Below are 25,299 nucleotides of genomic sequence, written 5' to 3'. Positions count from 1 at the left end.
CTTGCAGTCCTCTTCCTTGTGATCAGGATACATGCATAGGTTTCAAACCTGATGGAGGTCAGCCCTCAGGTACTCAGCGTGGCACCTGGGACAGAAGCAGAATGAAGTCAGTTCCATTAGCAGCACACTGTTAGTCGAAGCCGATGAGATGGAAGATAGGCCCAAAAGGGCGAGGGCACAATGCTGCAATTGGAGCACTTCGAACCCACTGGCAATGGCTTTAACGAAGAAAATGCAATTGAGAACAATACAGATGAGAGTATAGGTGAACAACAAACTGAAAGGAGCCTGAAATGGTCTCAAACCAGAGCGCAGCAAAAAACATCTGAACATGATGGTGTAAAGAAAACAATCTAACAATGGAGGCAATGCCCATGCAAAATATCACCAAGGTGTGGAGTCATTTTACCTCATGACTCGAAAGACTTCTTCGAAAAAAAAAAACAAGTTGCATAAATCCAGACCCAACACTAGATGGCAGAAGTATGTAAAGCATGTGTATCTACAGCCACACATGCCTCGAACATAATGTTCCCAGGCTTAAAAATTTTCCTTATAAATCAAAGCGGGCGATTATGTTGCTATCCTCTTCCTAGCAGTACAAGCAATTATCTTCCACTTGGTCATAAAAGAGAAACAGTCACACACAGATTCAGTAATTTAGATTTATTATAATGAATTTACAAAAGAAAATACAAATAAAACGTCTTAAATTATTATACATTTCAGTCAAAGGGGCCATCCGGTTTCTTTTTAGTGTACTGTGGTAGGTCACTGGTTTTAAATACAGGACTGCCCGGAGATGGAGATTCCCATCCCACTCCCAACCATGGTACTTCATATGTTGTCTTCACCTTGGGATGATTTTTTCATTTCAAATCAAGAGGAATAATAAACCTCCCCAGTATGACATTGGCAGCATCAGTGTAGCAAAGGAAGATATTGTGGAAAGTAGTTGTTAAGAGTCATGCATATGTTGTGGGGCACCCAAAAACTTCAAACATTTGCAAAAAGACAAATCCAACATAACAGAAGCCTGTTAAAAGGAAAACAAAGCATATTTCATCTATGCCATCCGATTTACAAGCAGAGCAAATTAAAAGGGGAACATATCTCTCAACCTAGTTAGAGAAAAAGACATCACACACAATTACTATTATCTACATCGGGGGAAAATTCGCTCCAAAAAGGCCATCTATTTGACGGGTGATGGCAACAGAAAGCGAGAAAGGTAGAGAGACAACCTACACAGAGCGAATTAATAGTTAATAAAGTTTTAACAACTCAATTACAATTATTCTATAGGCTTCCAGTTACCAATGTGAAGGAACCATGTGAGTGTGTTTTGCTATTTATTAAACCCTGTCTTCTTAAAATTTTACCCATCAATAACTGGCCTATAAGTGACCCGAGGGGCAACGACTGCTCACCACAAGAATAGGAATTAGTAGAGGAATAACAGTTTGTTCAGCATTACACCGACTCAACTCATCATTGCCTTTTTGTAAGAATATAATACCAAGCAGAGACCACTTGCATTTAGCAAAAGGTTGTTAAGGACTGACTGACCTAACAGGGTAACCAAGCTCTAACTGCCATAGGCAGCAATAGAAATCACAAAGAGCAGCCTATGTGTCTGCTCTGAAAATGTCAGAAATTTCGGAAACCTCTTAAGATTTCTTTTTAGGCTGTGGTTGTTAATCCATTCCCTACACTATCAGAAAAGTAGCTGTCTTTGAATGTGTTAGCAAGGTACTCGGTAAGACACATGAGCAAACTTTGGAAGCTGGTCTTCCAGATGCATTGATCAGGCTTCTTGAAAAGAAAGTGTCTAAGAGTCTTGCAAAACTATTTTAAAACCCACAGCATGTCATTCATCTACAATATGCAAACATTTATTAGCCCTATACTGGTGTAAGGCCTGGAAAACAAGACAGGGCAAAGTACACCTGCTATGTGGATAAATCTGCACCCACGATAGGAATGAGGGTGTGTGGACTGAAAGGACAACACTATATCTGTGACAAACATATATGGACACAAACATGTAAACAGTAAAGATGGAGACTTTGACTAAAGACATCTGTATGTGGAAAAAATATTTTAAATGTTGCAATACGATACTCGGATCATACAGAGGGCGTGCTGCTTAAAAAGGATGGAGAATTTCCCCAGTCTCCTAAAGGAAAGCTTTGACAGCAGGTCGGTGAGTGGCAATCTGGAAACCAGGTTTGGCAAGAACGGCCTGGACTTTCTAAGGACAAATGGAGCCTCCTGCGTACTGCGATTTTTGTACAGCAGTGGCTCAAAGAGAGAGAAAACATAACTAGCAACACCTCTGAACAAATAATGAAGCTGACAAACACCAGGGATCCTGGCCCAACCAGGAGACATAGGTTTAGCATTTAAGTCTTAAGTAGTCAACCCAAGGAAGGCCCCTGAAGTTGAAGATTCTCAAGGAGAATATAGTGTTACTTTCCTATTTATATAGGGCTCTGAGGATTCTTCTACACCTGACTGCACATTACCCCTTAAGACCGACAGTGAGAATGGAAAGGCTAGCTAAGGCCAACTCTCACAATTCTGTTTCCAGTCAGCTGAGTGGGTGGATAGAACCTCTACTGCAAAGCCAAGACAAAGGGTATTGAAGCTCCATCATGTTATTACCAGGCTAACTGTAGGTCTTTTGCAGCCCACACTACAAACATCCATCGTTATCAAAGATGGGCCCAGAAGGAAAGCCACACTGTTTTCCGGTAATTCACAAGAGCTTCCCAAAAAAATATTAAGACAGAGCTGTGATTGGGATAGGAGAGCTAAGATTCTGGAACAGAACACCCCCAAGAACATTGCATGGACTCACCATGTAAGACTTATCATATCATACGGTAAGAGAGATATGAAGCTCTTTGATCAGTTTTTCCTAAGGAATATCTCAGCTGCAAGAGGCTGGTAACAGCAGAACCTCTGAAAGAACAATTTACTAGTATTGTGTTGGGAATAGAAATGAAACATTATCTTTCAGGTTGTCTAGAAAGGATTAAACAATGTTCTACGTTAACTTCTAAGAATGACCTGATGCACTGACATTTCTGAAAGGGTTACAGGGAAGAGTTGAGCAGCCTAAGGAACTTCAGTTCCAGGCTTCACCAGAAACCCAAAAGAGGGATGTATAGGGGGGTCACAAGCTGCCAGATGAGATTGGCAGTAGTCCTAACACTTTGTTGCATTGACAGAGGAGGATGGACTCCAGCACCTGTGGGCACAAAGTCCTTTTGCACCCTCAAAGCTTTCGGCTCCCTTTATCACCACAAAAATATCTTGAGCACTGCTGGCCTTTCTGTAGGGAGAGGGGAGTACGATGGGAAAAGGAAGATTAAGGATGAGAAGATAGCAGGCATGTCCAGTGAAGACCTCCTCATTTCTAGAATTCATTATAAAATTGATTACAGGGACCTATGAGAAGTCCAGTGAGCCTGAAGGTACTGGCCAGTGAACTTGAAGGTGTTGGAGTAGCTCTTCATTACTGATAAATCCCTCCCTCTCCCCCACCCCCAGAACAATGCCATCGTTCTGACTGGTACGGCTTGTTTTTGTTGCCATTGGTAGTCTGTCTTTTCCCATTAGCCCTCCCAAACAGGCCTCTTGGATGCCAAACTGAAGTCCACTACAGTGCCTCTGCGCATCAATAAATATGTGTTTCATCTGCTCCTCTATATTCATCAAGGTGATGTCATCTATGGAACAAGAATTGACAAGAGCTGATCTACTGCCACCACCACAGGCAGGTGCCAAAGGCATTACAAGGGGCAGTAACCCTACATGAAAAACACACAACAGGGCCTGGCCTCTGAAGCTGATGGAGCCAAAAAAAAAAAAAAAAAAAGATGCTGCACAAGTAACTGTCCTTGCATGGTAGAAAAAGGAGCTGAATGGAAACTGTAAAACAAAGGTTAAGCAACTTATCCCAGATGGTCCGTTAGTTTTTTTAAACTGCAAAGGTAGTGTTTGTCCTTATACAAGCTGTCACAAGATTGGAACACACTGCGAATGTAAAGGAGCCAGGCATAAGAGGTACTTGTACCAGGAACATCACATACAGTAAGGGTCAAAATTAAGTTGAAACAGAAAGGGACAAATAAAGCTACAACAGAATAATGGTGATATAGCAGTAACAAAGAAGAAATGGGAAGGGAATTAAGTGACAGGAAAAAAACTATGGCAACACGAGGAAAATGTGCAGAGAGAACTATATCATGGGGAGGGGCGGATGAAAGAATTTATAGGGGAAAATGAAACAGAGATAACTGAAAGAAGGTAGGACAACGTAACAGAGGAGACCAAAGGTGGTAACAGTAATAAGAAAAAGGTAACAAAGTAACAGAGACAACATTAAGACAAATAAGAAATAGAATGATGTGACAGAAACAACAGGGGGCAGTAACAGGTGAGAAGGAACAGAGACGAGACAACACTAAAAGAAAAAGAAGGGGGGGAGGCTTTCTATAATGGGATGAGGCAGTAAAGAAGCCCACAATGGAAAGAAGAATGGGCGACTAGTTTTAGAAGTACAGAATAATATGGATTTTGTCCGCACCACTTCCTCATTTTGCCTCAGTGAATCAAGGAACCTGGCTGTACTAGTTTGTAATATCTCTCGAAGCAGAGGCCATTGGCACAACTGGGATCAATATTGCAACTAGTGAACAAAAAACACTCCACAGGTAGGTGCTGTCCCGGGGCAGACAGGACCCATCTGGGGGGCACCGCTTGAGACATGCAAGGTCTAGGGGGCTCTTCTACATAAGAGAGAGGCAGAGGGAACATTACAATTGAAGCTTGCCAATGACGACAACTGTATATAGTACTACGGTGTGGGCATGTCCCAGAGTGAAGGGGTGAATCCCAGTTTGAAAGGGGCAGGTTCCAGTGTGGAGGGCCTCGCTTTTAAAAGGTCTTCCGGTGGATGGCACGTGCACCGTCTTCCTCATATTCTTTCTTTGACACCCACATCTTCTTAAACGTGTCAAGTGAGGCCAGGATGGATCCCCTGTGGGTAAAAGGAACAGAGAGGAGTTAAAGGTGCAAGCGGAGCAGCCGGGCAGGGGTAAGATGAAACAGACAGTGACATCAACAGTACAGCAGGAGAGAGCGGGACAGGCATTCCTGATGTTGAAGATGGGCATCGGAAGGAAATCAAAGGCATTGCCTTCTGTGTTTCAAAGCTGGGAGAGGACACTAACAGGCAACACTGCAGTGGTACGAGAAATAGCTCAAATTAGCCTAAGTAGGGGTGAGGAACGCAAAGAAGGTGAGAAGCACTGCTGAAGGGCAGTAGGTACTTAGGTCAAAGGTTTCATAACAGCATTATAATAGAGTACATTCGCGAGCCAAGCCAGTGCTCAGGAGTACGAGGGATCAACAAGGGAATAAAAGCAACAGAACAGAGGTGAAAAGCACCACTGCGGAGATGAGTGCACAGTGGGATACAGAGCTTCCACCTCAGGGGTGGGTGCCAATAAACAAAAGACAAAAGGGTAAATAAAAACCAGTGTTTACCCAATCCATGTGGAATACAACCTCTCCTGAGGAGCAGAAATCTGCAAGAAAGAGAAAAAAGGTAGATTACACATTTGAAAGAGGGCCTGGAACACCTGACAGAGCAGGCTTCTGAGCAGAGATCAGGGGAACCAGTGATGCCCTGGTGACTGGGTGCAGAGCTTGCTTCCCATATTTATGTTTAAAGCACTTATTAAAGAATTATGATAATACAATTTGACCGAACACAATCCTAGGAACACACTGAGAATACACAGATGTGGAGCGGTGCATTCTACAGTTCTCTGCAGCTACACAATAATGCAAACAGCAACAAACCAAGAAAACACCCCCCGCCCCCCCAAAAAAACACTCGACTATTGGGCATATGCTAAAGTCAACCTCGCCAATTCCTGTGTAGGACTCCTTCCTATATACTTCAAACTAAAGACCAGCCTCGAGGTCAATACAACAAGCACACAATCTGAGCCTGAGCACATAAAACGTAAAACGTTCAAGCACTGGGCTCCAGCTGGTCACAAACTTTACGGCAACAACCCACATCGAATATTTTCCATAGCCACTACCTACCACAGCTTATGGCACCATCTTATCAAGGATGGATGCTCTGTTTGCTTCCAGGCAGCTGCCATCGGTTGTCTCGTTGGGTCTCTAAACCATGATAAGATTTCTTCAGGAAATTCCGTCAATGGGTACCCCAAAGCCAGTTTAATCCTACTCCGCACCTCCTGGTAAAATCCTCACATACTCAGGCATTCCCACCAAATATAAGCATTTGTCATCTCCGCCTCATCACATCCCCAGTACCATCGGAGCACCCCAGCATAGCTCAGCTGCCATTTTCTTTTTGGAGGGGTGGGGAGGGGGTGATGTCAAATACCAACTGTACATTAATTTTCAGAATTACTCACTTAGTTGAACATCTTTGTACATCCCGGGTACATCTATCCATTACCTTTCCCTCTCATTGTCCTCAAAGTCCTTTCTTGCATCATGGTTCCACATAGGACCATCTCTGAAGGTCATCACCGTTTTTTAGCAGTTTGTAGATATTAGATGTGATGTCCTTCGATGCAGCGCATACTATCACATATGAGTCAAATTTAGCAAGATACTGAATCGTTGTGATCCTACTGTTAAGATTGAATTAATAAATGGCAATATTGTGCATAATTTATCTGCATCCCTTAGCGTAAGGTCAAGCTTACAGTGAGGGACAGATGTAATATCTCCTCTAAGACACAGGTCCAGTATTGTACAGCATTCTCCACTCCTCCAACTTTTCACATGTTTTAAAGTCTACACTTCAATACAGAATACGAACAATGTCATAACATATGTGAGAGGCATGCCAGCCAGACAGAAAATACTTGATATCTTCTAGCTCTGGTCCCCATGCTACACAACAAAACTTTCACATCTGTGTGACTTGGCTCTAACAATGTCCCCTCCAACTGCCTCAAAAACTAAAGCTCTGTTCGCTCCCAATATATTACTGCTAGCATTAAACTATATTTGTTTAGAACATCATAATGTTCCCCGATACTCTCTATCATAAAAGAGTTTACTCTTAACTACTACTACAACCAGTTCCACAGAAGCAGCGTCCATGCTTACAACCTTTTTTCAAAGGACCTTTTTCCTGGTACAAACATTTACAAAAGAGGCTTCCTCCTCTCCCAAAAGCTGACCCAATGCACATTCCAAGCTCTAAAACTACTGCACCAGTGTGAACTTCCTCCTTTAACATAATCTTTCCAATGGGAGTTCCACCTATTCCACAATTCTTCTGCTGAGACCTTCCTTCTCTGTCTATCTTCTACAACTCAATAAACCCTTCAAAAAAATCTTCATATTAGCTTTCTTCTGTCCCATCACCAGCACATTCCTCTCTATTGGTGGCCTGCTCTCGATTCTCCATTCCCTTTAACTTTTCAAGCTTCACGTCAAGGAGAAATGGAAATCCAGGACATGAAAAAGGTCTGACAAACAAAAGGATCAAAGTTGCATGTAGTCTACTCCTTTTAAATACCCAAGAAGGGAGAAAACAAATGCACAAAGACAGACAAACAGAAACACATGCAACCAACGTCTCATGTAAGGAAAGTATGGGTCAGGCAGCTGGAACAAAAATCCACTGCATGGCTTGGAAACGCTGTGCTGTGCTTTGCCATACTCATTTTTTTTGGGATACTTGAAAATGTTCTCACTTGACAATCTACAAGTGCACTTGAGGTACTCCACGTTTTTGATCAGCCGTTCAACAGCACAGCTAGGCTCGGGGTAGCCAAAACACTCCCAATTTTAGGGGTGAAGTCTGACACCTTGTTCCAGGGTCTGGTGGCAGTGTGGTTAGAGGGTTTCTAGTGCAGGTGTACATACCTTTTTACCTGTTAGACTGTGGTCAAATTGCCTAACAGCTCTCACAGGAACGGTCCATCCAGTCCACCATAACTGAGGTTGCTTGCCTTCTGTGAGACATTTGTAGGAGGACATGTGAATGCTGTGTGTGAACGTCTCACAGTAGAATAAGGAACTTTGGTGTGCAGAGGGATACTATGGTCAAGGGAGCAGAAGAAACTGCGTCCTCTATAAGCTGCCTTTGTCCTGGATGGACATGACTACCTCCATCCGTGTGTGTTCAGTACACCCTCGCCTGAAGTTGGATCTACCTGCTGGATAGTGTTACCTTCCTAGCAGCAATAATGCATGCATATAGAATATACCGAACAACTTCTAAAAGCCCAATGTTCTCTCAGAATTCAAGAAAACCCACTTATTCAATTTTTAGATAGTATGCACAGCATATCTTGTCTTGTCTCTAAAAGGTCTCCTCCAAAACCATTTTCTGTTACCCTCCTTGCAGTCTACATGAAGACACCAGGATCGTTGCCTTCCCCTACCCTCAGAGTCCTGTAACAACAGGCTCCCCTCTCTCTTCCTTTCCCTTGTACAGGGACATCACATAATTCCCTGTCACAAACGCCAAGTTATTTCTAGGACAGGATATGCATACCTTACTAACAAGTGTAGCTCGGGGCATCCACCTACCAAAGGCGCATTAATTATTCTACCCCTGAGACAGTCTATGTAAGGTCCGGATAGGGGCCTTGACTCAATGCCACAACACAATACCCTCGCCTGATTACTACATTGCAGTGCAAATCACAGCACCACATTAAGCACTTATGCCTCTATTGACTTTCACTGTTACTTCCAGACTAGTATTAATATTTCACGCAACACAAAATCAAATGGACTTCTGGCGGAGCTCAATATCGAAATAACACTAAATAGATATATGGCTAAATCAAAAATCAAACAAAACCAGTCAAACGTATGGCAGAATCAAATCAAATCAAATCATTAACATTTATAAAGCGCGCTACTCACCCGTGCGGGTCTCAAGGCGCTAGGGGAAAAAAAGGGGGGGTTATCCCTGCTCGAACAGCCAGGTCTTTAGGAGTCTCCGGAAAGCGGAGTGGTCCTGAGGCTGGTGGGAAGGGAGTTCCAGGTCTTGGGCGCCAGGAAGGAGAAAGATCTCCCACCCGCCGTGGAGCGGCGGATGCGAGGGACAGCAGCGAGTGCGAGGCCAGAGGAGCGGAGGAGGCGGGTGGGGACGTAGAAGCTGAGGCGTCTGTTGAGGTATTCCGGTCCCTTGTCGTGGAGGGCTTTGTGTGCGTGGGTGAGAAGTCGGAAGGTGATCCTTTTGCTGACTGGGAGCCAATGCAGGTGTCTCAGGTGTGCGGAGATGTGGCTGCTGCGGGGAATGTCGAGGATGAGGCGGGCCGAGGCGTTTTGAATGCGTTGCAGGCGGTTTTGGAGTTTGGCTGTGGTCCCGGCGTAGAGGGTGTTGCCGTAGTCCAGGCGGCTCGTGACGAGGGCGTGGGTCACGGTTTTTCTGGTGTCGGCGGGGATCCAGCGGAAGATCTTGCGGAGCATGCGGAGGGTGAGGAAGCAGGCGGAGGACACGGCGTTGACTTGCTTGGTCATGGTGAGAAGAGGGTCCAAGATGAAGCCGAGGTTGCGGGCGTGGTCTGTGGGGGTCGGTGCGGTGCTAGGGCAGTGGGCCACCAGGAGTCGTCCCAGGCGGACGGGGTGTTGCCGAGGATGAGGACTTCTGTTTTTTCCGAGTTCAGCTTTAGGCGGCAGAGCCTCATCCAATCTGCGACGTCCTTCATACCCTCTTGTAGGTTGGTCTTGGCGCTGGCGGGGTCCTTGGTGAGGGAGAGTATAAGTTGGGTGTCGTCGGCGTAGGAGGTGATGATGATGTCGTGCTTGCGTACGATGTTGGCGAGGGGGCTCATGTAGACATTGAAGAGTGTCGGGCTGAGTGATGAGCCTTGGGGTACGCCGCAGATGATCTCGGTGGGTTCAGAGCGAAACGGAGGGAGGTAAACTCTTTGGGAACGGTTAGAGAGGAAGGAGGCGATCCAGTCCAGGGCCTGGCCTTGGATTCCGGTGGAGCGGAGGCGGGTGATTAGGGTGCGGTGACAGACGGTGTCAAAGGCAGCCGAGAGGTCGAGCAGAATGAGGGCGACTGTTTCACCGTTGTCCATCAGGGTTCTGATGTCGTCAGTGACTGAGATGAGGGCGGTTTCAGTGCTGTGGTTGGTTCGGAATCCGGTTTGTGAGGGGTCGAGCAGGTTGTTGTCTTCCAGGAAGTTGGTCAGCTGTTTGTTGACGGTCTTCTCTATTACTTTGGCTGGGAAAGGCAGAAGAGAGATGGGGCGGAAGTTTTTCAGGTCGCTCGGGTCAGCCGTAGGTTTCTTTAGTAGAGCGTTGACTTCGGCGTGTTTCCAGCATTCGGGGTAGGTAGCAGAAGAAAAAGAGGAGTTGATGACGGTCTGGAGGTGCGGGGCGATGATGTCGTTGGCTTTGTTAAAGATGAAGTGCGGGCAGGGGTCCGAAGGGGCGCCGGAGTGGATAGAGTTCATGATGGATTTGGTTTCTTCCGTGTTGATGAAGGACCAGTTGATGAGGGTGATGGCCGTGGATGCCGGTTCGGTGGTGTTTGGTTGGGTCTGGTGTCCGAAGCTGTCGTGGAGGTCGCTAATCTTGCGATGGAAGAAAGTGGCAAGGGATTCGCACAGATCCTGTGAGGGCGTGACGGCGTTGGCGCTGGGGTTGGAGAACTCCTTGACGATGCTGAAGAGTTCTCTGCTGTTGTGTCTGTTTTTGTCCAGTCTGTCAGTGAAAAAGTTCCTTTTGGCGGCGCGGATCAGGTGGTGGTGTTCGCGGGTAGCGTTCTTGAGGGCGGTCATGTTGTCAGCGGTGCGGTCCTTGCGCCAGGCTTTCTCAAGGGCGCGACAAGATTTCTTTGATTCTTTGAGGGTGTCAGAGAACCAGAGAGGTTTTTTGGTGTTGGTCTGTCGATGCGTGCGTTTGAGGGGGGCAAGGATGTCTGCGCAGTTGGAGATCCAGTTTGTGAGGTTGAGGGCTGCGTCGTTGGGGTCGGTGGTGAGGGTGGGTTGGTTGGCGGCGAGTGCGGAGAAGAGTTGCTCTTCGGGGATCTTGTTCCACTGTCGACGAGGGATGGGTTGGGTGCGGAGGTGGCGGGTCTCGCGTCGGAATGTGAAGTGGACGCAGCTGTGGTCAGTCCAGTGTAGGGCGGAGGCGTGGCTGAAGAAGACGTGTTTGCTGGCGGAGAAGATGGGGTCAAGCGTGTGTCCGGCGATGTGGGTGGCGGTGTTCACCAGTTGTTTGAGGCCGAGGTTGGCGAGCAAAGTGGTGGTGTTGGGGTCGTTGTTTTGTTCCAGATGGAAGTTGAGGTCGCCTAAGAGGATGTAGTCCGGTGAGGCGAGGGCGTGCGGGGAGATGAAGTCGGCGATGGCGTCGCTGAAGGGGGCGCGTGGCCTGGGAGGACGGTAGACGAGGGATCCTCTGAGGGTGGTCCTCGGATCGGTGCGAATCTGAAAGTGCAGGTGTTCAGCGGCGAGAGGGGTGTCTTCGGTGGAGGTGGTGACGCTGATGGAGTCTGAAGACGATGGCGATCCCTCCTCCTACCTGGTTGGTGCGGTCTTTTCTGGAGATCTTGTAGCCTTCGGGGATGGCAGTGGCTATGTCGGGGGCCGAGGAGGCGTTCATCCAGGTCTCAGTGATGAAGGCGACGTCCGGTGCTATGGAGTCCAGGAGGTCCCAGAGTTCAACGGCGTGTTTGTGGACGGAGCGGGCGTTGACTAGGATGCACTTGAGGTGGTTGATGGCGCGTGGGCTTGTGGTCGTGGTTGTTGCGTGGTGGAAGGTGCGTTTGCAGGAGTTGAAGGCAAAGGGTCCATGGGTGCGTTTGGGGTGAGCTTGGAAGCAAGTTTTGGAGCGTCCTGGGTTGAGGGCGTGGAGGGTGGTGGGGTCGTAGCGGGTCAGCAGGGCTTGGGAGAGCTGGGGACCAGGGGTCGTGGCGCTGGGCGCAGGACAGGCGCGGACGGGCGCAGACAGTCCGCGCACCCGCTGAGCGGTTGCGCAGCGCCCGCCATATGAGGTAGGAGGGGGGGGAGGGGTCAGGTGGGGGGGAATGGGAGCGCGGGGGCGTGCAGGAGGTCGAGGCGGGAAAGCGCGAGGGAGGGAGGGACAGGTAGAGTGAGAAGAGCTGGGGGAGGGGGGTTTAAGGGCAGAGGGGGGTGAGTGTTAGGAGGTTTAGGAGATAGGGGAAAAAGATAGGAGTAGAGTTGAGAAGATAGGGGAGGGAGGGTTGTAGAGGTGGGTGAGAGGTAGAGTGAGAGGATAGGAAGATAGGTAATAGAAGGGGTGAGGGAGGGGGGAGAGATAGGGAAATAGATAGAGAAAATAGATAGATAGGGAAATCGATAGATAGGGAAATACATAGAGAGATAGGAAGATAGGAGGAGGTGGAGAGTGAGGGAGTTAGATAGTTGGGATAGAGAGATAGGTAGATAGGAGGAGTGAGGGAGGTAGATAGTGAACGGGATAGATAGGGGAGATAGAGAGGGGGATGCGAGTGGGGGAGGGGGATGAGGCAGGAGGGCAGGCGCGGGGAGAAGAGGACGGAGGAGGCAGAAGAGCCAAAGGCAGAAGACAAGAAGAACAGAAGAACAGAAGAACAGAAGACCAGAAGACCAGAAGACCAGAAGGAGAGAAGAAAGGAAGATCAGAAGACCGGAAGGAGAGAAGAATGGAAGACCGGAAGAACACAGAAGAACGCAGCGGAAAACAGAAGAACACAGAAGAAGATCCAGAAAACAGAGAACAGAGGGCAGAAGACCACCGAAGAAGATGAGGAAGAAGAGAAGAAGAGTGAAGACGGGGGAAAGAAGAGTACAGAAGAAGATTACAGACGCGGAGTGAGGAGGAAGAACAGAGAAGAAGAAAAGAAGAAAAGAAGCAGGAGAGAGGGTGAGTAGCGCGGGGCAGAGCGAGGGGTTGGGAGGGGGGGGTGTACTTACTGTTAGGTGGGTCTCAGGAACGCAGGAACTCAGGAACCTGGAGGGGCTGCAGCGGCAGGGGGAGCGACCTACCCTTGGGTCATAATCCCTATTATTAAATGGACTCCAGCTGAAACTCAGTATCTCAGGGAGACTAAACAGGCTGAATCAAAAATCAAAATCAAACCAGTCAAAGGTATGACAGGGCCCCTGCAGTAAGTAGGTATTGCAACAATTGTATTGTTAATATTTAAAGTGTGATACTATAGACGCTGCTCACCAGGTAAGCAACTGCTCTCGCAGCCCTGGGCTATGGAGACCAAATCTCCTCATAGTTGGCCCTTCAAAAAGCATCTTTTATGGCATTTACTTTTAAACTTGCATATCATGTGTAAATCATGGCTGGCAGGATTTCTCCCTCGCCGTGAATGTGTAGAGATGGGCAAAGTTAGATTGGCACATGAGTAAGCTGCATCTCAAATGGAAAGAGAGACCTGTTTGCCATTCAACCACCCGCACATTGGGTGAAGCATGGCGCCAAATGGGGTGGGCGTTCAAAATTGAAGCCAAATGGGATGAGAAAGGACAGGAAAACTACACAGAGGAAACATTTCACTACGGCGGGGGTATGGAACAGCCCTTCTTGGAAGACTGGTCCTGCATAGTCGGGGTTTATTAGCCTTATGTAATTCCCAAAACAGAAACATAATATAATTGACTACGATTTACTCCGTTCTAAGTTCAAATGTCAAGAAGTTTGTTTCTTATCATGAGATGCACCAAAGCATGGGTTTGTCCAACAGTACTATTAGAACAGATCGCAAATTCACTCAGCATAGCTCAGATATGCCTTAGAATGCGGTCAGGGGAACCTAGCAGCACTTAACAATAACAGCTTTCTACAGGTCACATAAGGCAGCATTCCGCAGAAGCAACCGCACAAGCATGCTATATACAGGGAGTGCAGAATTATTAGGCAAGTTGTATTTTTGAGGATTAATATTATTATTGAACAACAACCATGTTCTCAATGAACCCAAAAAACTAATTAATATCAAAGCTGAATATTTTTGGAAGTAGTTTTTAGTTTGTTTTTAGTTTTAGCTATGTTAGGGGGATATCTGTGTGTGCAGGTGACTATTACTGTGCATAATTATTAGGCAACTTAACAAAAAACAAATATATACCCATTTCAATTATTTATTATTACCAGTGAAACCAATATAACATCTCAACATTCACAAATATACATTTCTGACATTCAAAAACAAAACAAAAACAAATCAGTGACCAATATAGCCACCTTTCTTTGCAAGGACACTCAAAAGCCTGCCATCCATGGATTCTGTCAGTGTTTTGATCTGTTCACCATCAACATTGCGTGCAGCAGCAACCACAGCCTCCAATACACTGTTCAGAGAGGTGTACTGTTTTCCCTCCTTGTAAATCTCACATTTGATGATGGACCACAGGTTCTCAATGGGGTTCAGATCAGGTGAACAAGGAGGCCATGTCATTAGATTTCCTTCTTTTATACCCTTTCTTGCCAGCCACGCTGTGGAGTACTTGGACGCGTGTGATGGAGCATTGTCCTGCATGAAAATCATGTTTTTCTTGAAGGATGCAGACTTCTTCCTGTACCACTGCTTGAAGAAGGTGTCTACCAGGAACTGGCAGTAGGACTGGGAGTTGAGCTTGACTCCATCCTCAACCCGAAAAGGCCCCACAAGCTCATCTTTGATGATACCAGCCCAAACCAGTACTCCACCTCCACCTTGCTGGCGTCTGAGTCGGACTGGAGCTCTCTGCCCTTTACCAATCCAGCCACGGGCCCATCCATCTGGCCCATCAAGACTCACTCTCATTTCATCAGTCCATAAAACCTTAGAAAATCAGTCTTGAGATATTTCTTGGCCCAGTCTTGACGTTTCAGCTTGTGTGTCTTGTTCAGTGGTGGTCGTCTTTCAGCCTTTCTTACCTTGGCCATGTCTCTGAGTATTGCACACCTTGTGCTTTTGGGCACTCCAGTGAGGTTGCAGCTCTGAAATATGGCCAAACTGGTGGCAAGTGGCATCGTGGCAGCTGCACGCTTGACTTTTCTCAGTTCATGGGCAGTTATTTTGCGCCTTGGTTTTTCCACACGCTTCTTGCGACCCTGTTGACTATTTTGAATGAAACGCTTGATTGTTCGATGATCACGCTTCAGAAGCTTTGCAATTTTAAGAGTGCTGCATCCCTCTGCAAGATATCTCACTATTTTTGACTTTTCTGAGCCTGTCAAGTCCTTCTTTTGACCCATTTTGCCAAAGGAAAGGAAGTTGCCTAATAATTATGCACACCTGATATAGGGTGTTGATGTCATTAGACCACACCCCTTCTCATTACAGAGATGCACATCACCTAATATGCTTAATTGGTAGTAGGCTTTCGAGCCTATACAGCTTGGAGTAAGACAACATGCATAAAGAGGATGATGTGGTCAAAATACTCATTTGCCTAATAATTCTGCACTCCCTGTAGATGTGAGTCAAGGTATCAGTCAACATGTCATGAAAGCACACATCATGAAAGAAGGATTAACAAACAAAGAGGCCTGAATATGCAATAACAAGTATTAGGACACCCAAAAGCACTCACTATCAGCTACTTATAACACACGCCTTAGTCATATAACAGGCACGCATAGCCCCAGAGGAACACATAAGCAATTTGGTACAACCCACTCCAGTGATAAATATGAAGGCTGACAGAGCATCTATAGAGTAATATTCATTACAAATAAATCTTTTTGCCTGAACTGCCTCATTTGTTATTTACTGTGTCATGCTAAATCTGGGTTTCTAACAACCACCTATTAGAACAAGGCTTCACTGTTTGCCTTCAGTAACTTTCAAGAGTCATGTGCCTAAAGTCCACAACTTGATTATCCAACTGAACTTCACTAACAGTGGTGATCCTTGAACATGAGTGGTAAACAAAAGTACCCACCATGGATACTGCCCAGTAACCGAGAGTTGTTCTAGATTCCTGTTATCACAGTTAAAACTGACCCGCACAAAACCCACAAACAACCTTAATAAGCAATGCATTCACCAACAGACCTAATGTGTTGACACAGGCAGCCTAAGCACATTACAGTGAGATACACGAGAGGGAGGTAGCAGGAGCAGGCAGAGAGGACTACAGTTGTAAACAAGCTTTTCACGAAGTTTAGTGGAAGCACTTGAGTGGAGGAGGAAAAGGGATACACTCAGCCAGAACCATCAGGTGAGAGATTAATACGTCCCCCTGCACTGAGCCCAGAAGTGATTGACAAAGTACCAACCCAGTGGCTAGTCAGAGAAGGTCAATGGTTGAGAGAGGTGGACCCAGAGTCCATCGTATATATATTGTTAGTAACAGGTCCCTTCACTTTGACAGCGGTGCTGTCAAAACTCAGACCTAAAAATGGCAAAATATATGTGAATCATATAACATGTTATTAAGCATTCCCAGATCTGGTTTTGGTTTGTGCTGCGCAATTACAAATGATCATACCTTTATTTTGACATCTTTTGGGGCAAGTTTCTTTACTTCACTAAGTAAGCGATCACCAAAACCTGAAATGAAGGAGTCAACGAGTTATAGTATTTATATCAACGACAAGTCAGCTAATTACATTTTGTTCTAAATGCGCCTCAAACTAAAACAAGATGAACTCCCCAGCAGGTTTGTGCTGACATAAGCAAGCAGAACTGCGGTGGTAGCGGTAATGAATGGGTGTGCGCATGTCCTATAAGACAGAAACTGTGATGTAACAGAAAGGCGGGGGAAATTATAAAGGGATCAGGGTGTGTGGATTAGAACCGCATGCTAGTATTAGCCAAGGCCATGTTGTACACTGGAATGCTATTGAAACACTTAAAAGACGGTAATATCCTACTTTAAGGGCACATATCAATCCCTTTACCAAGTTATAAGCCCAGAGGGCGATAGGTTACAAGCTCTCTCCTCTTCCACAGCCAAATTCAATCATGTGGGGTGGCACCAAAAGACAATATGACATTTCCTGAAGCTCCAGCAAACTACTAAAGTAATGCATATTTCTGCCTGCAGAATGGTACCAATTAATAGCTCCAGAATTCTCAGTAGCTCCTCCCACTCCAGAGCTTTGTAGGATTATTAAGATGCTCAACACTGACTGGGTGTGTATAGGAACACTGCAATAAACTTTTTGTGTCTTGCCTTTACTTAACCTACACATGTTTCATCAATCCATATAGAGAAAGTGTCTTTTATGTGGTTTTATGAGGGAGCCGAAGGGGAGCTTTGTCATAAACTGCATCATAACATGAATGTATTATGCAAGGCACGTAGCTGGCATCTCATGGAAGAAAACTAAACACAAAGCCAGGTTACAAGCTAACAAGTTCACTTTAAAGGAAATACAATTGGACAGAAGGAAGAGTCATTGGACAGACGATTTCCAATTCAGTCCAGAGAGTGTACATCACCTTTAAACAGCGTAGAACCACCCGATAGAACGATGTTGGAGAAAAGGGTGCGTCTCAGGTCCATGTCAGACTTCTGGATGGCAAATGCCAGCACCTCATGAATTCCTTCACTCTCATCCCCAATAAGATCTGGTCGGAAGAGCAGCTCGGGCGCCCTGAAGCGGGCTGGGCCAACCTATTGGAGCACACAGAGTGAATACCATGGCAGAGTGCACTGATGGGTATTCAAGAGTAGCAGGTTTGTCTGGCTAGGAAGTTGCTGAAGCTCTGGAATACTCACATCTAGTGTGCTTCCATCTGGTAGGGTGTACTGCACCTTTTCTGCTTCTAGGGTCTCATCTTTCTGAGGGTTGATGGATAGATAACAAGCTCTCTGCACCGAGACAAAGAAAAAGACTTGTGAGCAAGAAAACGAAAGCAGTCGACATTTCTTTCTCTCTCTGGCCCAATAACACCAAACCTTTTTACAAAATTTCTTCTCTATATGCAGAGATCATTTTAAACCAATAGATAGCCCTGCCTAAGCACCTTTAAGTACGTCTGTGAAGAACAAACCAGTTATTCACCTCCTTTATGGTCTTCACCACTTCAAACTCTGCTGAGGTGTGGAAGTCATAGCCCTCCTTTCGCAAAAGTAACCGCAAGTATTTGGACACGTCCCGACCAGCTACATCCACTCTCATAATGGAGTGAGGCATGGCAAATCCCTCGTAGATGGGCACAGCATGCGTCACCCCATCTCCTGCATCCAACACCACACCCGTGGTGCGGCCTGTGGCATAGCTGCAACAGAAAGAACAGACATTACAACAAAAGGGCAGATGAGAACAAATGCCAGACTGCCCTCCTGCCAACCTCCCCAGGCAGAACTTACAGACTGAGCACGGCCTGCATGGAGATGAACAGAGCAGGCACATTGAAAGTCTCAAAGAAAACCTCGGCTGCCCGCTCACGGTTCTTGCTTGGGTTGAGAGGGGCTTCCGTCAGCAGAACAGGGTGCTGGAGGAAGAGACGAATGATAACAAATGAGCTCTGCAGTTACAAAAGATGACAATCCAACAGGCCGCTTTTGCAAACATTTTTTTTAACATGCAATGATGTACTTACTCTGTTTCAAGAATTTAAAGTATCATCCTTGCAATTTTACAAATCAAATAAAAAGACACAAATGACTACTTAAACTAATAAAGGTTATGTACGCAATGCTTTTTTTCACCCCTTAAACTTTCAATTCAAGGACCTTTATTCCATACTAAAAGGTTTATTCAGTGTGACGCTTTTCCTGATGCTGAACATTTTATAACGTTTGTTCACTAGGGCAGACTCTCTAGAATAGACTTGCTATTGGACAGCCAATTTCACTCCTCTTCCTCCCTTTTGTCATATGAACTGTGTGCATAGGTCATTTGGTGTTATGTCTTTATTATGAATGGTGTAACAGGTAGGTGCAATATCTATTGCCAAAATCTCCACCCAGGGCAGAACTCAAGCTGATCTGTCATTGTTACGCTTCTTCGTAAATTCGTCCACTAATTCATCCCAGTGATGGGTTGTATTCACGTCTGTCACACCAACCTCCTTTGTTGCACATGAAGTATTGTCCTTTCTAGCTCAGCCCCTTGAAGCACTTGCCCTAGTGAACTTCGAGGTCACTGCTGCAGGATATTTGGCGAGAATCAACACCAAGTCCACAAACCTGTTAATAATGTCCTTATTTTGGGATGATGCGTTAGGCCCAGTAGACATGTTTCTGGTTTAAACAATTCAGTCCTCACTAGTCTCATTGGCAAAGAAAGCTATGAACCCCTCAGAATTCAGCAAATGGAGAGTCCAAGATTGTATGATAAAATCCTGCTGCTGTGAATTCAAAATTTACATCTAGGGCAGACGATGCCCGAAGCAGGGCACGTTTTATGCACTCTAAGTGTTACAGTACTTTTCTGTGTAAAACATGACATTGTAGCAGTTTAAACCACACGTTCTTAGACATCATGGGAGCAAAACTCAAAAATATTTGCCAGAAATCCCCATTTTCAGAGAGCTTATTTCTCTATCATCCCTCTTTTTCTCAATCAAGCTTTCCCAGGTGCATTCTAACAGGGGTTTCCCTGCTCTTGCCATGGTGTTCCTTCCACTCAAGGAGCACCTCAAAGACAACAGTCTCCTGAGCTTGGTACTTCATAGAACGGCGCTGACATCTGCTCAACTGAAGAAGGGTAACTGGACCGAGCAGATAAGTTACCTCAAAAGATCAATACATCATAAGGTTGCCTCATACGTTTTTTTTTTTTTTTTTTAACTACTGAGGTACTTCCAAAAATCAATGCTTCACTAGATATCAACCGAAAACAGAGGTTTTTGGCCCAGGATATCAAGGCACGTTATTCCTATAAGTGCCATTTTGATCAGGTGGGAGTGCATTTTCCACAGATTTAACTGTTGGACAGAGCAGCACCTACTGTAAAGACGGCTGGAGCACACGTGTTATACCACGACCTCTAGCAGTTGGGAAACTGACTTAATTTCCTGATCAAAGTTTACTATCTCTAATCCTTCACACCAACCGCAAACCCAGGCTGGACCACCGGTTCCTGAAATGGAAGCAGATCATACTCAAATTTATAGCCTCTTTTTAGTAGTTGCCTAAATGTACAAGCAAACTAGATCATTTGTCCTTTGTATACATTCCCTGGAGGTGCAGAAGACCTTCATTTTGACAGTTACATTTTGAAGAAGAATCTTTCATTATATGCTGCTTACTAAGGAAACATTGTGTTCTTACAATGGTGTTGAAGCCATCTTTCCAAAACTGCTTTACTTACTTTACAGACTAATGGGCATACTTAAAACTCACACAAGGCTCTTCTTTCTGGGTTACCAAATACCGAAGGAAGCAGATCCAGTTTAGGTTCCTTTCATACACAATTATTGTAGAGATTTGAAGATGTTTACACCATAGCAGCATCCTCCTCTAGGTGCTGTCATGTTCACTGCGTGGTGCAGGGGGTGAGGGAGGACCTGAGATTTTGTTCCATTTTGAGCCTTTTAGCATCTCTTGGCACAGCAAGAAGAGTTTAGAGATAGATTGACGTTGATTTTTATAGTCATGTGTCTGCACATAAAAACTTCCCATTTATGCAATCAAGTAATTTCCTTTTAAAGTCCTATGCCTCAAAACGATGTGGAAGTCTGGATGAGCATTTAGATAGTCCATGGACAGAGGTCAGAGTTTCAGAGTAAGAAGGCAGTTGTGGTTCTTGGCTGTTTTGGCTTCCACCATTTAAGGTGATTGTTTGCATTAAGTTGTCCTGCGAACTGCCAAACCAAAACAACATTTTAAAAGGAGCATTTTAAAGAAATTCACTAAATATTTTGAAAATGTGCACGGACGGTTTGTGGGGACTTTACAACTAGCATTTCAGGAGATAAAGGGTTTTCAGAAGGACAGAGTTTTGGATTCACATACGAAGAAAAAAAGCAGCCTTGTCATAAAAAATAAATACTTTATACAAGGCACTTTGGTGGTGATCCAACTATATTCTGGGTTGGAGATTTATATAGAGGAATTGAAGAGGCCCAACGAACGTAAATACAAAATGTAGCCTCTTGCAAGAAAACCTAAGCCCAAAACTGGGAAACAAAGATGAACAGGGTATTCTTCACACAGAGGTGGTTCCCTCAGTTTTTTACGACTTGTTTTGTTCATTGCGATTTATTTTAATGGATTTCAAGCAAAATCTAAATGAATGTCAACAGTAGTTTAGGATAGCTAGTAAATTACTTAACTCCCATATTTTTAACTTGACACATTTCACTTGTGAATTATTTCCACATGTTTCTCCACTCAAAAAAAAAAAAAAAAATAACAAATAGTAAACAAAAAACAACCTGTTTGTCCAAATAATAGAAAAAGTAATGATTCATTTCATGTTTGCCAGTATTCATTATTTCTTTTCACCACTGAAAAAGATCAGGTGCTACTGAATTCAACTATCAAGTTTTATATAATTGAAGCCTATCCGAAAATATGCAAGAGGTGCTGGCAAAACATGGCTTATTTGGCAGATGTAGACTCACACCCAAGGACACATGGGTTATCAGCGCAGAGCTGAGACTGGAGTAAGAGGGTGTGTTACAGAAGGAGCAAAATTAAATATCAAACAAGAGCAATGACTGGCTGTGTCTTGACAATGCCACATTAGGGTAGATCTGGTAGATGAGGATAGAGCCATTCTAACCTTCAGAGCTCAAGCTCCTTCCAAAGACGGATGAATTCTGAGTCACATCATCCTTGCTTGCCCATTCTTAATGCTCTAGTAAAACGCAATAGATTAAATGCAGGATGGCCAGATTAGTCACAACAGCCACAATTTTGGTTATTCTGAAATCTGACAGGTTCTGTCACTACTCGGCACCCCTGATCTGGAACCACCAGCACAATCAAATGGCCTTGTCCTTTGTCAGTGACAGACCACCAGGGATCCAGATAAAGGCTGTCTTAAGATATGCATCTGTTGAGAGTCAGACTGTAAACTGTCATAGACCAAAATGCTTTAGCTGTTCACGCAACTGCCTGAGACTCTGGGAGAGAACATGAAGTCAAATGGTTAAGCACTGGTCTGGAAACCAGAACAGAAGAGTTCTAGTTTTGGCTTCGATGGCTGATAACATTGTCAGCATCATCTGCAAGTGGTAAAGTTCAGCTGACAGAAAACTGGGTATGAATTTCTTGCTCAATGACCTTAGACAAAAGGGGCCAAGGTCTTATAAATTAACACAGATAATTATGTTTTATGGACTAAGTTCACCACAAACTCTGGCAGCCCTGAATATGCTGAGGTTGCCTATAGTTTCTCAGAGAGAAACTTAAAAATCCATAACACCCCACACCAATACCCAAGCCCCAAGTCATCAGAGAATAATAGTTGTAATTATGGTAGTAAGGTAGTGACATCAAAAGAAATGAGAATTGTCTCCATTTCACCCTCGTCCAACAGCAGAGTCTCACCTCTTCGGAGAAGGTCTGCAGCTGGTCCTTCGAGTAAACATACTGCCAGATCCGCTCCATGTCGTTCCAGTCCCGCACTATCCCATGTTCCATAGGGTAGCGGATGGAAAGCAGACCACGGTGCTCCTGAAAAGGTAGATTGATCATTAATGTTGAAAAGGATCAGTACTTTCACAGCTCATAGCCAGAGCACAATCTGAAGTTTGCTGCATGACAGGGATGAGAGAGAAACACTCGGGTGGCTGGGGGCAGAGAAAGTGTCGAGAACACAGAAGAGTGGGCATGAGGTTTGGAGGAGATGCAAAGGGGTCACCGGGTTTAGGGATTACCTAAGGAGTGCAAGGTGGCAAAGCTAGTGGCAGATGGGAGTGGGTTTGAGGAAACAGCAAATGAGGGAATGTCAGGAGGTGTGGGGTGGGTAGATGGGTAGACTGAGGGGCCTTAAGAAAGGCAGAGAAGGACCGTAACCAAGACATGTTACCTCAGCTTTGGGTCCAATGAACAGATCCCCCTCGAGGGCTCCAGCCATGACGCGCACATGCTTTGGACGTCCAACACTACAAAAGAAAAAGTAAGGCAAACTATGAAGAACAAGGGAGAAAAGGTGGATTGTCACTAGGCCAGAATTCATGAGATGGAGGTGACTATTAACAAGTACTGCTTTAACAGAATTTTATTTTGACCAGACCTAAAAGTGAAGCAGAGTAACTAAGCCCACGATAAGACCTGACACTTGATGACCAAAGTTCTTCTAAAGTAATGCTGTATATTAATACGATGTTCAATAATGTTACATGAGTCACAGGCCTTGATGCATGCATTCATAACCTTGATTTGTGAACTGAAAGGATCTGATAGTATGGCTTAGTAAATGCTGATGTATTAGGCCTCATTCAGGCCCTTTTTACATGTGAGTTTCTAGCCTAATTTCTTGTGCAGCTAACATAGTTTGTATGTGATAAACTGTCATGTATTTTCTGCTGCTAAAGTTATAATAGGCAGAGGGGATTTTTCCATTCTGTGCTGCACAGTACACAGACCATGGACTGCACATTGACTGTGGAAGTTTTGTGCTCATAAAATTGGAAAGTTAAAAAACATCTCCTTCTGTAAACTTCCTAATACACTAAACGAAGCACTGTCTTCTGTCTGTTGTAGCAAATGCAGGATCCAACTGGAAAAGCGCCAAAACTTGCTTCATAGACCATAATGCATAGAAAGGATCTAAAGGACAAGAGCCACTGGGGCATTCTGACTGACTGGTTACTGGGGAGAGATGCTGATAACCGGTGCTTACAGGTATGTAGAGGACTATACATGAGTCGGCAAACATTAGGATAAATGAATACATCAAACGGAGTCAGCTAAATATAATATAGTTGGGGAATTATACTAATATGCTAGGAATGTGTGATGAACAATGCTTGAGGTGTATCTAGATTCTACCACGATTTCATTTTTGATTGCCGAGAATGACACAAGTTCTTGTACATTTAAAAAAATACCATTATATGCGCGCATACGTATTCTATGATTTAGTGCAGCGAGGGGTGGGGAATTCCTGTAGTCTAGGCCCGGAACATATTGTTCAGGGTCAAGGAAAACAAACAAAAAGGGTCAAGGAAAATGGATTGTAGTAGGGCAAGGTGGGGTAGATTGTGGTGGCGTGGAGTGAAGTGAGTTGGGTGAAGTGGGGTAGATTGGGGAGTGGATACTGGGGCCAAGGGGTGTGGGTGGAGTGGGTTGGATGGGAGTAGAGTAGATTAGAGTGGTAGATTGGAGTGAGGTGGGGTGGAGTTGGGTAGATTGAAGTTGAGCGGGTAGATTAGAGTGGAGTGGTAGATTGAAGTGGAGTAGAATAAAGTGGAGACGGGTTGGATAGAGTGCAGTGGGATTTGGAGTGGAGTGTGGCAAACTGGAATGGAGTGGGGTAAACTGGACTGGGTAGACTGAAGTTGAGTAGATTAGAGTGGATTTGGGTAGATTGGAGTGGAGTAGCTTGGACTGGAGTACAATGTAGTGGACGGGAGTGGGGTAGATCAGGGCAGAGTGGGGTAGATTTGAGTGGGGTGCAATAGATTGGGGTGGGGTGGTTGACTGGAGTGGAGCTGTTTGGGATGGAGTTGGTAGATTGGAGTGGAGTGGGGTGGAGTGGACTGGAATGAGGTAGATTGTAATGGAATGGAGTAGATTGTAATGGAGTGGGGTAGACTGGATCATAGTGAAGTGGATTGTGGTAGGTATGGTTGGAGTGGGGGTAGATTGGGTTAGGGTGGGATAGATTGGGTTAAGGTGGGGTAAACTAAAGTGAGGTTGATTGAAATGGTGTGTGATAGAATGAGGTGAGGTGGATAGATTAGGGTATGGTAGGGTGGGTAAAATGGGCTGGGTAGAGTGGGGTGGGCTGGAGTGGGGTAAGTAGTGTGGAGTGGGGAAGTAGAGTGGGGGGTATAGAGCGAAGAGGCATGTTGTGTTGTGGAGTTAAGTGGCTTGGAGCAGTGTGTCTTAGATTGGAGGGGTGTAGAGTGGAGTGTTGTAGAATGTAGTGGAGTGGCATAGATTGGAAAGGAGTGGAGTCACGTAATGTGGGGTATGCATGGTGTGGCAGTGCACTGCCATTACCAAAGCAAGGAAATACGTTTTTACTGCACACAAATCATCATTTGTGCAAATATAATCTCCTAGTGTATTGATGTGTTTTGATTACACTCAAATATTTGTTTCCACCACATTTCAGAACTACAAAAAAGTGCTTCATATGTACTAATTCTGATATATTCTGAAACATCAGCACAGTTAATTTTGGTGCGTGCTAGAAAAAATAACATTATCCTCTCACATTTACTAAGCAGGATTGGCA

At 45.1% G+C, this 25,299-nt stretch overlaps 1 protein-coding gene across 1 annotated transcript in view; it reads right to left on the bottom strand.

Annotated features, from left to right (window-relative positions):
- Positions 1-651: 651 nt before the first annotated feature.
- Positions 652-25,299, bottom strand: part of ACTR1B (actin related protein 1B) — a 54,469-nt gene continuing 29,821 nt past the window's right edge. The window contains exons 3-11 of the mRNA XM_069214393.1: positions 22,921-22,996; positions 22,440-22,565; positions 18,306-18,430; positions 17,998-18,214; positions 17,712-17,804; positions 17,432-17,606; positions 16,476-16,537; positions 5,560-5,600; positions 652-5,050 (exon numbers count right to left, since the gene is read on the bottom strand). Of these exons, the coding sequence (XP_069070494.1) occupies positions 4,948-5,050; positions 5,560-5,600; positions 16,476-16,537; positions 17,432-17,606; positions 17,712-17,804; positions 17,998-18,214; positions 18,306-18,430; positions 22,440-22,565; positions 22,921-22,996 (1,018 nt within the window). The 3' untranslated portion in view covers positions 652-4,947. The remainder of the gene's footprint in view (positions 5,051-5,559; positions 5,601-16,475; positions 16,538-17,431; positions 17,607-17,711; positions 17,805-17,997; positions 18,215-18,305; positions 18,431-22,439; positions 22,566-22,920; positions 22,997-25,299) is intronic.

This window comes from Pleurodeles waltl, chromosome 11 (genome assembly GCF_031143425.1).
Source record: "Pleurodeles waltl isolate 20211129_DDA chromosome 11, aPleWal1.hap1.20221129, whole genome shotgun sequence".
NCBI classification, from domain to species: Eukaryota; Metazoa; Chordata; class Amphibia; order Caudata; family Salamandridae; genus Pleurodeles; species Pleurodeles waltl.
This window is presented reverse-complemented; position numbering and strand designations above follow the sequence as displayed.